The sequence below is a fragment of the Pagrus pagrus genome (genome assembly GCF_965226575.1).
Source record: "Pagrus pagrus genome assembly, chromosome: 4".
NCBI lineage: Eukaryota > Metazoa > Chordata > Actinopteri > Spariformes > Sparidae > Pagrus > Pagrus pagrus.
This window is the reverse complement of record NC_140188.1, coordinates 12,087,764-12,102,342: the sequence shown is the minus strand read 5'-3', so window position 1 is coordinate 12,102,342 and position 14,579 is coordinate 12,087,764. Positions and strand designations below refer to the sequence as shown.

The following is a 14,579-nucleotide window of genomic DNA, read 5'->3' as shown; positions in this document are numbered from 1 at the left end:
AGCCACATGTAGAGTTTCTTCCATTAAGAGTCCCTGTCTCTTTTCCTCTCTTGTCACGTAACTATTTTAAATACCAGATATCATAATAATTTTGTCCTCCTCATATCTTTTGAGTGCGTTGTTTTAAGGCATATTACATACATATGCATATAAGCTTGAATAAACTCTCACCTTCAATGGGTTTTTTATGTGATTTCGTCACATTTCAATGACATTTGTTATGAAAAAAGTAGGGCTGGGCAACGATTAAAAGTTTTAATCGCGATTAATCACACGATTTCCCTGATTAATCACGATTAATCGCATTTGTATACGTAAAATCCAATAATGAATTCAAAAGTAGTGTATATCTCATTTTTATTTTAAATGTACTGCCATGTGAGTGAAAGTGCCATAACATTTGTTGTGCAAACACACGTTTAACATCAGCATTTTTCATACAGTTAGCAGTTAAATAAAACATTTAGTGTAAATCTCAACTTAAACAATGTTATCAAAGCAAATACAAATTAAAGCTTATTGCCACTGCTATTAATGTTATCCTGTTCGTTATGAGAAATAAAAAACTGCCCACAAAATCCTGAGCCACAATCATAACATTAAAACAGGCAATTTCTGAGGTAACAGCAGAAACATTTTACTGTCATCGGGGCGCAGCATAACCAGTCTATGTTCAGTACCAGTACCACTTTGGCGAATTCTCAAAAAGAACTAGAAAACACTTTCAGTGTAGTTTGTCAATTCCTAGAACTTGACATAATGAATTCTGGGTTATTTTAAATGTACTGCCATATAAACAAAAGTGCCATAACATCTGTTGTGCAAACACTTAACATCAGCATTTTTTATACAGTAGCAGTTAAATAAAATAAATATTTTGTGTAAATCTCAACGTAAACAATGTTATCAAAACAAATACAAAACTAAAGCTTATTGCCACTGCCAAGGCATTAATGTTAGAGTGAGGTGAAGCACAAACAAGTTCACAGCTGGGATTTACTGTGCAGGAGACTAGTCTATAAAGTCCATGTTTATACTGAATTTCCTTTGGTCAAAAAAGAACCAGAAAACACTGTCAGTGCAGTTTGTAGATTCCTAAAACTTGATGTTTTTTTTTACTCCTCTGCACTTAGCCAGTTGCTAAGGCACACAAGATTGTTTACATTTTCAGATGATAAAGAAGCTCTCTTCTTCTGGACAATATGACCAGCAAGAGAAAACAACCTTTCACAGGGGACAGAGGTTGCAGGTGTGGCCAAGTACTTCTGTGCATAGGGGGCCAGCCTGCTGTGTGAGCCTGCATGTTTGGACCACCACTCTAATGGAAAGGAATCTGAACTAATGGCGGGCTCTGCTCTGTATCGACACACACTTTTCTCAATTGAGTCTTCTTCCTGTTCAGAATCAGACTCAGATGAAGCAGCCAATAGGGTTTACTTTTTCTTTGGTGGCTCTGAGGTTTTCCTTCTGTAGGTTTCTCTGCAATAACCCTCTGTTCCTTGACTAAGTAGGTGACTGAGGCCCACACCTCACTCCTCTCAGCTCTGGGTATACACTTGAGGTCCTTGAATCTAGGATCCAATGCAGTAGCAATCTTCAGATATGCAATGTTGGCATTTCCCTTGCGGGTCTCCAGGTCTTTTCTGAATGTAGACTTGAACTTGGCCACATAGGCAGGGTCATCATCTGAGCTCTCCATCACCCGAGGAGATGGCAAAAAGCAGGCAGAGCCACAAAGCACGAGACATACTTTTCTCCTCCCAAAAGTTCAGTCAAATACCTGCAACAGAATATCAACTCCACTTTAGTCAAAAAAAAATTAAACTGCATTCACTTATACACAAAAAATATCCTCTACATATTCATGCTGCATTTACACATTTACACGATTTCTCTCTTACATGCACTCAGACAGGATAGTGAGAAATATGATGTAAAACATACCTGCAAGGCTCCAGTAGCATTTCCAACCTCTGCAATTTCTCCATTTCAGCTGTAGTTGGCATGAAAATCTTGGTGTTGAGGTGTCGTGGTGAGGACGTCCCTCAGTGGCTGTTCGTTTCTGCGGATGCTTTTTATCATGTCCAGAATTTAATTCCATCTGGGTTGAACGTCTTGCATAAGCGACTCCTTCTTCCGTCCATGTTCGACTTGTTGTTGCTCTAATTCTGCTGCACTTGCTGGACTGTGTTTAAAGTGCCCCACGACATTTCTGCACTTGGCCAGGACATTGTCAAACGCACTGTTATGCAGAGCTACTGTGACAGAACGCTGGAGACTGTGCGCAAAACAGGGGACGTGATCAAAAGGCAGTTGTCTTGCAGCAGCGATCATATTTTGTTCACTCTGTGCTAACTGTGGTGACTTCATTTGACACATTCCACTGCTGTGCAACTTCAGTAAAGTGTCCCGCGCACGTTTCAGCATAATGTCTCTCATCTGTTTTCATCACAGTAAGAGCATGGGAATGCCCACTTTTCATCAATATAATGCACTGTAACTCCGAGGTAATTATGGTTACCGAGTGATGTCCAGTAAAGTTGTCGCTTTTGCAGTCCTCTCCTTTTCATACAACTCGTGTATTCTTCGTGTGATGGTGCGCCTTGAGGGCATCTCATACCTGCCGTCATTTGTTGCGATTCTCAGAATGTTTCTCGGACCAACGTCTTCCACAACACTAATCGGCCTGCAGTCTGTAGCTATCCACTTCGCTATGGCATTTGTTAGCTTCTCTTGCCTTTGTTTATCTATACTTCTCCCACACGCTGCATCTAACGTGGTCTGCCGAAGCCTCGCTCCATTGTCCGTTTCGTTGAATGATTTGCTGGTATCAACTGTGTGTTTTGCATTTAGGTGATATTTTAGACTGGAAGTACTCCGGTGATACGAAAATTCAACTTGGCAGTGGCTACAAATTACTTTGGTTGTGTCGACTCCGCCGTCTGGAAGAACTTTAAAATGAAAATGGCCATGTAAAAGTTCTGTACCCTTCTCCATGTGTGTATGTTTATCCGCCAATTATTTTCTTTTCCGGTTCCGCAGCAGTCAGCAACATACTTTTACAAAATAAAAGCCTATGAGCAACAGACTTTTACAATAATAAAAGAAATAATAAAACCTGCGCTAATGCACGATAAAATAATTGTCGGCATTGATTAATTAATGAGTTAACGCGGTAAAAACGAGTTAACTTGCCCAGCCCTAGAAAAAAGATAATAAAATGATATTCAAAACTCAAGTAGTAGTAGTTTTTTGATTCAAAAAGAAACATTGCATGTACAAAAGTACAGGGGAAAAAACAATGCAACTTTTAATCTTAGAACTAGTTTGATCAGTTTGAGTCTTGTAAATTCCCTCTTCCTAAATTGCCTAGGTTAAAACCTTTCGAATTAAGTTAAAGCATGTTTCTACTCTTTTTGACCTGGGGAATTTGGATTCTGGGTCAACACCTTGAGCTTTTTGTCAAGTTCTTTGGCCCATCCTGAGTAGTTCTGGCAGTGTGACAGAACCCCTTGTCCTTCTGTGGGAGTCACTGCCATTGGGGGGGAACTGTTGCTAATGGGGGGGCCTTGACTGCAACAATGTTTGCGAGTGTGATGTATGTGAGGTCTCATCCATATGAATGCGAGGACCCAAGGTTTGCCAGCAGAACAATGCATTGTACCAAGATGTAGCAAGAGCATGTAGCAACAAGTGTATTTAACATTATATGTCAGTCGGTTTAATATTGCCATCTTAACAATTTTAAAACCTCAGATGTCTCAGGATTGATTTTTGTTCATTAAATGTTTCTTGGTGTTCTTCTCTGGCTTGAACAATATGATGAAACACTTTGGAGCAAATATACACAGTATCAGTCCAAAACTGGAAGCCAGAATAGCAAATATCTCCACAGCCACAGTAAATTTCCCAGGAGAGCTGACATACGCTGGGATAAAGGTGATCCAGACTGCACAAAATATCAGCATGCTGAAGGTGATCAGTTTGGCCTCGTTAAAATTATCAGGTAGTTTCCGTGCTAGGACAGCTAACACTAAGCAAAAGAGAGCCAGTAGGCCTATGTACCCAAGTACAACCCAGAACCCAATAGCTGATCCTAATGCACACTCTAGGATGATTCTCTCTTTATATATAGTTAGGTTTTCAAATCGAAAAGGAGGACTAAGACACAACCAAATAGTACATATTAAAACTTGAATAAATGTGAAAGATACTACAGTTATCCTTTGCTGTAGAGGGCCGAACCATTTCATGACATTACTACCTGGGAGTGTAGCTTTGAAGGCCATTAACACGACTATAGTTTTCCCAAGAACACAAGACATACAGAGGACGAAGGTGATCCCAAATGCTGTGTGGCGTAGCCTGCAGGACCAATCAGAGGGTGCTCCAATGAAAGTTAATGAACATAAGAAACATAGAGTCAGGGAGAAGAGTAGCAGGAAGCTCAGCTCAGAGTTGTTGGCCCTGACAATCGGGGATGTCCTGTGACGAAAGAAGATAGCCATTGTTACAATGGCAAGACAGGCACCAGCAACTGAGAATGCAGCCAGGATGATTCCTAGGACCTCGTCATAGGACAGAAACTCTACAGGCTTGGGGAAACAAGTGTCTCTCTCTGCATTAGGCCAGAACTCCTTGGGGCAAGGGAAACAATCGGGGGAATCTGAAATGAATAGGAGAGGGCTTTTAGCAGTAATAAAGTTGATGTTGAAGACATATCTGAAAAAAAAATAAAAAAGGAAGAAAAGAAAAAAAAAACTTACCTGTAGTATTGCTAATCTCTCCCTCAGGACACGGTATACAGTCATAACAGCATATGGGTCTTCCTTTCTGAAGCACTTTGCGAGTTCCTGGAGGACAGCTTTCACTGCACACTGACACAGGCACCTGGCACATACATACAAACAAACAAACTCACACATATTCTGGTGTGCCATGCAGGTCCTTGAATAAAAGGATTGGATTACACATTTTCAAGGTCGTCTTTAAACAAGAGTCAAATGCCAATATGTGTATTGCAATTGTCAGTGTTGGGGAGACTTAAACTACATGTAGTTGAACTACTTAGCTTAACTACAATTTGCTGTAACTTCATTACTTCACGTCATTTTAACGAGGGAGTTTAACTACTCAATTTACAAACTACAATTTTGGCCAATAACATGACATTTTTTTTTTTATAAAAAAAGACCTATATAGTATAAATTTTATTTAATTTTTCTTTGAAAAAAGGTATGAAACATGTCATGACATGCTAAGCCAATGCTGCCTCTGATTGGCTTGCTCTGGCAGCACTCAAATGCTTCACAGAGTGTGTGGGTCTTTGTGCCAAGGAAGGCAGTGCTCATATGGCACAAGTACGTCATGGACAACTCTCCCGCTACCCCCAATGCGCCCCCGAATGCGCCAGCCCAACCATGGCCATATTTGAGCATGTACATGTTGGATATAGATGGCTTTTTAGTGTTGGTAAAGATGTTTTTAGTGCCAAATGGAACCGGCTGTCTGATAAAAACTCTCTGAGACTGTCTGAGACTGCTCATGTGTCATGTCAACAAGCAATTCTGCCCTGGCATCTAGTTCTAGTGCGTAAGTGTCAGTGCCTCTGAAGTTCCTGTGATGTTGACCAAAAATGTAAGCTTTTGTTCTTTAAAGAATAAAACTTGAGTTGAGAGGCATATTTCTGCTGGCATGTGAATTTTTTGTAGGCTATTATATTTTTTTTCATATACACCATATGTTTATTCATTTAAGTTGAAGAGTTAAGAGTTAAATGAGTATAATGAGTATAAATAGTTGCTAAAGCTACTTTTTTCAGCAGTAGTTTTACAAACTACATTTCTCCAGGGGTGGAAATGTAGTTTGTTCAAACTACTGCCAGGCTGAACTACATGTACTTTTACAAGCTATGCTTGCAAAGTAGCTTCCCCAACACTGGCAATTGTTATTTTCTTCCAGTAACAATTACTCTTGTTCATAGAAAAAGGACCTTCTGTCACAATGCTCACTGTCTAATATATGTCTACATATGCAAATATATTAAATATCGGTATGCAAGCCTTCAGTCGGCCAATTTGCACCATGGCGGCAACAAGCATGCTGGCCAAAACAGCAAGTCCCTGCAGCCTCCTCTTCTCACAATCAGCTAACCTGCACTACTCTAGCCCCCAGCCTGTCAGTGTCCAGTCTGTTAGATGTCAGTCTTTATCTCTGGCCTCCAGAGGGGATCTGCCTTTGTAGATTCTCCTTCCCGGCATTCAGAGGATTTCCACCTTTGCCACTGGTCTCTGGCAGGGTCCTGTGAGAGGTACTGCCTTTACTGCCAGTTTTGCCAATTTACTCAGCTTCTAGTAGCTTCGCCCATCCAGTTGTACTACTGCCCTTCCTCCAGCGCTGACCAGCCTATGTCACTGTATCTATGCCTATGTCCTTTCATTTTAGTTTTAGCCACATTTTGTGCCCTTTTAGATCACCAAATTTGAAATTATAGATGTATTAGATTATTGCTGTTGGGCTCCTTACATCTTTGCCACCATCCATCCAAGTGAGATTCCTGTTGATGCTGAACTCCTGGCCCTCCGGCAGTGATGCATCATAGTGCCCTACTGTCACCATCTCAATGCTGCCACTCTCACTTTGTTGCCAGTTAACCAGGTCGTATCTGGCCACAGGATCCCCATTGACATCAAATGACACATCATAACCGTTTTGCGAAAAATTCACTCTCTTGAGCTGGTTAAGAACCTTTGACGATAAGTAAAGTTAGACAAGGAGGTAGAGAAGGGAAAACATTAACCTAAATTTTTATAAATTACATGATCGTGGTAACATGACATTGGTTATATTCATGTAATCATGTACATTGACCTCTTTGGACTCCATCCTAGTGAATTTGTCACACTGAGCTGTAGAATTTGTGTCCTCACATGCTGCACTATGAATGGCATGTGCTATTGCATAAACAGCCTTGTACACTGTGGTAGTGACTCTGAGCTGAGATGTGTCAGCGTACGAGCTCTGTAGCGTCTGAATGTCTTCATTTCCATCACACACAGTTTCTTCTTTGGCTGCATCTAAAAGCATACAAAGGAAGGGGAACATGTTTTTAGCTTTGACAATATGTATGACTTTACTATGATTATTTTTAATTCATGATTTCTATTTGTTATTTAAACTGTCAACAATGCCTTGAAACATGCGTATCTATATTTTTCAGATTTATTTATAAGAAATGCCTATTTTACATACAATTTTGCAGACATGCTTTCGTCTAGTTTCCTCGAGCTGATTCATGCTGTGTTGGCAGTTATCTATACCAAGTCCAGTTAACCGAGATCAGTAATCAGATGTTATAATGTGAAGTCCAAAAGGCAAAAAAAATGTCCACAACTTTTTAATTAATTACATACTGACCTCAGCTGTTTTAATACGTGTAAATAAATAAATATTCTGTGAATTTCATATAATTCTTTCGAATGAGTGTAAAATTCTTTTTTGCTTTCCTTTTCATTTATTTCAACCACAAAACACACCTTGTAGAAACTCACGATACTGCTTAAATGTAATTGGGATTAAACTGTGCGCTGTTCTAGCAAAGTTATTCTTCAAATGTCTAAATATAAATAGAAGAGTAATGCTGTTATCTGAATAGACAAATGACCCACCTCCCAAAAAGTTGAATAAAATAAATGAAAATAAAATAAAAGAAATGCAAATACAATACAGTACTAAGAGCCCAGGGGCCATTGTGGTGCATTTTTAAGAGTTTGGTGATTCCACAGTGTGTATCAATATTGTTCTAATAAATGTAAAGAATACACTTAAAAGTAGGGCCAACTGTTTTTATCTGTTTTCTTTTGTACAAGAAAGTCTTTAAATTTTTGCCAAAAGATATAAGTACATAATTAGTCACACTTATAAAGGAAAAAAATTTGTCCATTGTGTTCTTTTGGTATCAGTAGATTTCCCTCTCAACGGAAAACTGGGTTTGATCTTAAAGAAGCTGCTTACATTTTAACATAGTAGGCCCCCTCAAACAGACAATCAACAAAACACAACCACATGGACCGGACTATGAATGTCAACTTTGCACAAATTTCTCACTTTTTTCCATCCTGCAGTTGAACGCATCCTCCCAGAACTCAGTGAGCACTGGAGAGGCAGCCACTTTAGTTGGAGACAGATCCAGCAAGAATTCTCTTAGACCTGGGTTGACAGATTTTTGAATGGCAAATCCAATGGCTCCGACACAGATGTTGAACTTCAGCATTTCTCGGTTAGTTACCCAGTAACTGCCTATCCACTGGCGAGGTGGAGAAGGCTTGAGCGACAGCTCTCCCAGCAGGAGTTTTAATTCTGCAGAGGCTGAAAATTCCACAACAACCACAGCTGTCGACCTGCAGGGACATCATAGCAAACATTATATTATACCAAAACATTATGAAGATTCTTAAGATAAAGAAAAATGTAGAGTTAGGCTACCTGATTAATAAACTGGTAAATATGATAGAGAAAGACTACTTGCAAATTATTATCTTTTGTTTTGAATATAGAGTATTGGTCTTATCATGTAATAGAACAAACTTGATGAAAAAATAAAGGCCTATTTTCCCAATTTGCCACTAATAGTCTGCAGTTTTATGTTTGAACACAACATGTTTTTTGTGGTTTTGTGTGGAGATGTTCAGTGACAGCACAGGACACAAAAGCACAATCAGTGAAGCAGAAACCTGCGGATAACGTCAGCTACTCTCTGTATTCTGCTACGTGGGTCGGTCCGACGTAAAGATTCAGAGTATTCAACACAGATCCCCTCCTTCTGTGCTGCCTGCAGGAAAGATGCCATGCCATTATTGCCATAGTCTGAATCTGACCGGAAAGCACCTATCCAAGTCCAGCCAAAGCGTTTCAGCAGCTTGGCCAGTGCATCAGCCAGGAACTGGTCACTGGGGATTGTTCTGAAGAAATTCGGGTAGTACTGCTTATCAGACAGGCATGCACAAGTGGCAAAGTGGCTCACCTAAAAGAATTAAGCATTGTAATAAATTTACAGGAAAGAAAAAAAAAATCAGCACTGGTGGACACTGAAGAAATAGTTTGAAATAAATTCATAATATTTACTAGAGGAATGTTGAAGGGCCGGATGATGCGCGACATGCTGATAGACTGCGTGGACTCAGACTCGCCAATAATAGCCATCACCATACCAGATTGTGAGCAATTGTCACCAGTGTAAAACACAGGGTCCAGGCCATTTGAAAGCTGAAATGTTGCATGCAACGCCACAGGCACTGTGGTGCACGAGTCATGGATCTCATAACCAAGTTTGATCCCTGGCAGCAGCTCTGTGCTGTTGTTAATCTCCTCGATGGCGAAAATCATTGCGCGCGAGAAGCGCAGTTCACGAGAGTCAATGCTGCACAAAGAAACTAATTTAATTGTTCAAATCCAGTTTTAACAGAAAAGACACAATTAAGCAAAACTGTTGTTCATGGGAATTATCACTGATGGCTGCACTGCATCTGTGAACAAAATGTACATCACAGAGTGACCAGCATAATTCAAAACACAGGATTAGATATCAGTCCATAATGCACATATTTAAAAACAGTAACATGTCAATCAAAAATGGCTTAAGTTTTTTTCTTATCCTGGTAATGAAACATACATATTATACAAAAGCTTTGAAAGATCATACAAAGCAACACATTTCTAACCCCATATAGTATAACATCCTCTTATCCACTACTTTGCCCTCTTACTAACCTCCCTGTGCACTTTAGTGGCTCAGGCATGGTGGTGTAATTATGCACCCGTCTGTGCGTGTAGTGGTGAATGGCAAAAACACCACCAATAACATAGTCACCATCCATTGAGAATGCAGGTAGACGAGTGGTACCCTGGAGTTTACATTTCACTGATGAGGCCTCAGTGCTGACCCTAGCACCAGTCCTTTCCTCTGTAAGCCCAGTGCTTTGTTTCAGAGCTGAGTTCAGCTCACACAAACTCAGAGACAAGCTCAGGCCAATAAAGAGAGTGGAGATTTCCATCACTCAAGTGTCTGCATGTGAGCAGACTGTGTGTGTGTTTCCACTGGTTTATATAGATTTTACAGACAAAAGCTTCCCTCCTCCTACTCTCTGTCAGCCAACTATACATCAGAGAGAGGATGCCCTTGGTCTTTGATGAAGTCTTCAACTTTTTAGCCACATGTAGAGTTTCTTCCATTAGGAGTCCCTGTCTTATCATAATAATTGTGTGCCCCTCTTATAGCTTTTGAGTGCGTTATTTTAAGGCATATTACATACATATGCATATAAACTTAAATAAACTCTCACCTTCAATGGGTTTTTTATGTGATTTAGTCACATTTCAATGACAATTGTCATGAAAAAAGATAACAAAACAACATTCAAAAGTCAACACTGAAGTAGTAGTTTTCTGATTCAAAAAGAAACATTGCACGTACAAAATTGCAGGGGGAAAAAAACAATGCAACTTTTAATCTGAGAAGTAGTTTGATCAGTTTGAGTCTTGTAAATTCCCTCTTCCTAAACTGCCCAGGTTAAAACCTTTTGAATGAAGTAAAAGCATGTTTGTACTCTTTTTGATCTGGGGAATTTGGATTGTGGGTCAACACCTTGAGCTTTTTGTCAAGTTCTTTGGCCCATCCTGAGTAGTCCTGGCAGTGTGACAGAACCCCTTGTCCTGCTGTGAGAGTCACCGCTACTGGGGGGGAACCGTTGCTAATGGGGGGGCCTTGACTACGTCAATATTTGGGAGTCTGATGTATGTGAGGTCTCATCCACATGAATGCCAGGAATCAAGGTTTGCCAGCATTACGATGTATTGTAACAAGATGTAGCAAGAGCATGTAGCAACAAGAGTATATAACTTTATATGTCAGTCGGTTTAATATTGCCATCTTAACAATTTTAAAACCTCAGATGTCTCAGGATTGATTTTTGTTACAGCCACAGTAAATTTCCCAGGAGAGCTGACATACGCTGGGATAAAGGTGATCCAGACTGCACAGAATATCAGCATGCTGAAGGTGATCAGCTTGGCCCCATTAAAATTATCAGGTAATTTCCTTGCTAGGGCAGCTAACACTAAGCAAAATCCAGCCAGTAGACCTATGTACCCGAGTACAACCCAGAACCAGACAGCTGATCCTAATGCGCACTCCAGGATGATTCTCTTCTTGTATACAGCTAGATTTTTCATTGGAAAAGGGGGAGTAAGACACAACCAAATAGTACATATTAAATCTTTAATAAATGTGAAAGACACCACAGTCATTCTTTGTTGTGGAGGGCCAAACCATTTCATTACATTATTACCTGGGAGTGTAGCTTTGAAGACCATTAGCACTACTATAGTTTTCCCAAGCACACAAGAGATGCAGAGGATGAAGGTGATCCCAAACGCTGTGTGGCGCAGCATGCAGGACATATCAGATGGTGCTCCAATGAAAGCTAATGAACATCTCCCACTTTGGATGGAGCGGCTCTCATCTCTAGAAATTTAACCCATTTCATTAGCCAACAACCAGCCTGACAACCCAGAGTTGAGACCAGAAGGCAGAGCTGCAGTCTTACACGCTTCTCTGAGCTTCCATTAGATCAGTTGCACACCCAAAACTTCATTGAGACTGTGTCTGCCCCCCGACCACCTAAATTAATTAAATTAATCAAATCAAAAGTCCACAGAAGAGGAGTTGTCTATGAAAATCTAATAAAAATTAACAGCAACTCTGCAATTTCAAAACAAGACAAGAGAATTAAATGTGGACTAAATATCAGATCCCTGTCATCGAAAGCTGTAGCTTAGTAAATGACTTAATTTCAGATTGTAATATTGATTTATTCTGTCTTACTGAAACCTGGCTGCATCCTGAAGAATATGTCAGCCTGAATGAATCCACTCCCCCTAGTCATATTAATACTCACATTCCTCAAGGCTCCGGCCAAGGAGGTGGTTTTGCAGCTATTTATGACTTAAGTCTCTCAATCAATCCTAAACCTAAATTAAATTATAACTCATTTGAAAGCCTTGTTCTTAGTCTTTCACATCCAACGTGGAAAACTTTACAGCCAGTTCTATTTGTTGTAGTGTATCGAGCACCTGGTCCTTACTCAGAATTTTATCTGAATTCTCTGAGTTTTTATCAAGTCTAGTCCTCAAATCAGATAAAGTAATTATTGTAGGTGATTTTAATATTCATGTGGATGTCGTTAATGATAGCCTTAGTAGTGCATTTATCACATTATTAGACTCTATTGGCTTCTCTCAGTGTGTACATAAACCAACTCACTGTTTTGACCACACCCTTGACCTTGTTCTAGCTTATGGTATCGAGATTGAAAATCTAACAGTTTCTCCACAGAATCCTCTTTTATCAGACCATCACTTAATAACTTTTGAAGTTCTATTACTGGACTACACACCATTAGGCAAAAACTCCTTCACTAGATGTCTATCTGATAGTGTTGTAGCTAAATTTAAGGAAATTATACCGCTGGCACTAAATTCAATGCCATGTCTTAATATAATAGAGGACTCCTCCGCTAACCTCAGTTCCTCACAAATTGATCATCTTGTTGATAGCACTGCAGGCTCATTGCGAACAACACTGGACTCTATTGCCCCTCTGAAAAAGAAACCTATAAAGCACAGGAGCTTAGCACCCTGGTATAACTCGGATACCCCCAAACTGAAGCAAACATCACGGAAATTTGAAAGGAAAATGGCGTTCCACTAATTTGGAAGAATCCCGCTTAGCCTGGAAAGATAGCCTTAAAATATATAGGAAGGCCCTCTGCAATGCCAGAGCAAGCTATAACTCGTCATTAATAGAGGAAAACAAAAACAACACCAGGTTTCTTTTCAGCACTGTAGCCAGGCTGACAGAAAGTCACAGCTCTACTGAACCATGTATTCCTACAACGCTCAGTAGTAATGACTTCATGAGCTTCTTTAATGATAAAATTATAACTATTAGAGACAAAATCCATCATCGCTTGCCCTCAACTGACACTATTGTATCTTTAAACACAGGAACCTCAGAAACAGTTGTAAATTCTGACTTATATTTAGACTGCTTCTCTCCCATTGACCTCCACCAACTAACTTCGATGGTTTCTTCATCTAGACCAACAACTTGTCTCCTAGACCCCATCCCAACTAGGTTGCTGAAAGAAACTTTACCTTTAATTAGCACATCTCTACTAGAAATGATCAACCTGTCGCTATTAACAGGATACGTACCACAGTCCTTTAAACTAGCTGTAATTAGACCGCTCCTTAAAAAGCCTAATCTTGATCCAGAAGCTTTAGCCAACTATAGACCTATATCCAACCTCCCTTTCCTCTCCAAGATCCTTGAGAAAGCAGTCGCCAACCAGCTATGTGACTTTCTTCATAACAATAGTTTATATGAGGATTTTCAATCAGGTTTTAGAGCACATCATAGCACAGAGACGGCACTGGTGAAAGTTACAAATGACCTCCTTATCGCTTCTGACAAAGGACTTGTCTCTGTCCTGGTCTTACTAGATCTTAGTGCTGCATTTGATACCATTGATCATCACATTCTACTACAGAGACTGGAACACTTAATTGGCATTAAAGGACCCGCATTAAACTGGTTTAAGTCCTATTTATCGGATCAATTTCAGTTTGTACATGTTAATGATGAGTCATCCCTGTATACCAAGGTTAGTCATGGTGTTCCTCAAGGCTCCGTGCTTGGACCCATACTATTCACCTTATATATGCTCCCTCTAGGAAATATAATTCGGAAACACTCAATAAACTTTCATTGTTACGCAGATGATACCCAGTTATACCTATCAATAAAGCCAGATGAAACTAATCAGCTTACTAAACTCCATGCATGTCTCAAGGACATTAAGACCTGGATGACCTGCAATTTTCTGCTGTTAAATTCAGATAAAACCGAAGTTATAGTACTTGGTCCTAAACACCTTAGAGATGCATTATCTAATGATATAGCTAGTTTGGATGGCATTAACTTGGCCTCCAGCACCACCGTCAGGAATCTGGGAGTTATCTTTGATCAAGATATGTCCTTCAACTCCCACATAAGACAAATTTCAAGGTCTGCATTTTTTCATCTACGTGACATTGCAAAAATCAGGCCCATCCTGTCTCAAAAAGACGCAGAAAAGCTAGTCCATGCATTTGTTACTTCCAGGCTGGACTATTGTAATTCTCTATTATCAGGCTGCCCTAACAAGTCTCTAAAGAGTCTCCAGCTGGTCCAGAATGCTGCAGCACGTGTACTGACAGGAACTAAGAAAAGAGATCATATTACTCCTGTATTGGCCTCTCTGCACTGGCTCCCTGTAAAATCAAGAATAGAGTTTAAAATCCTTCTCCTCACTTACAAAGCTGTTAATGGTCAGGCGCCATCATATCTCCAGGAGCTCATACTACCCTATCACCCAACTAGAGCATTACGCTCCCAGAACGCAGGATTACTTGTAGTTCCTAAAGTCTCCAAAAGCAGAATGGGAGCCAGAGCCTTCAGTTATCAAGCTCCTCTTCTGTGG

General features: G+C 40.0%; 1 protein-coding gene across 1 annotated transcript; it reads right to left on the bottom strand.

Moving 5' to 3' along the window:
- Positions 1-3,761: 3,761 nt before the first annotated feature.
- LOC311256479 (extracellular calcium-sensing receptor-like) lies at positions 3,762-9,917 on the bottom strand (the record flags this gene model as incomplete). The annotated part of the gene is made up of 8 exons (XM_084351561.1): positions 9,769-9,917; positions 9,124-9,418; positions 8,733-9,022; positions 8,107-8,399; positions 6,871-7,076; positions 6,526-6,747; positions 4,767-4,890; positions 3,762-4,666 (listed from the first exon to the last, which is right to left on the bottom strand). Exons 1-8 carry the CDS (start codon positions 9,873-9,875, stop codon positions 3,762-3,764), a joined length of 2,442 nt encoding a protein of 813 aa, XP_084207687.1. The 5' UTR covers positions 9,876-9,917.
- Positions 9,918-14,579: the final 4,662 nt, after the last annotated feature.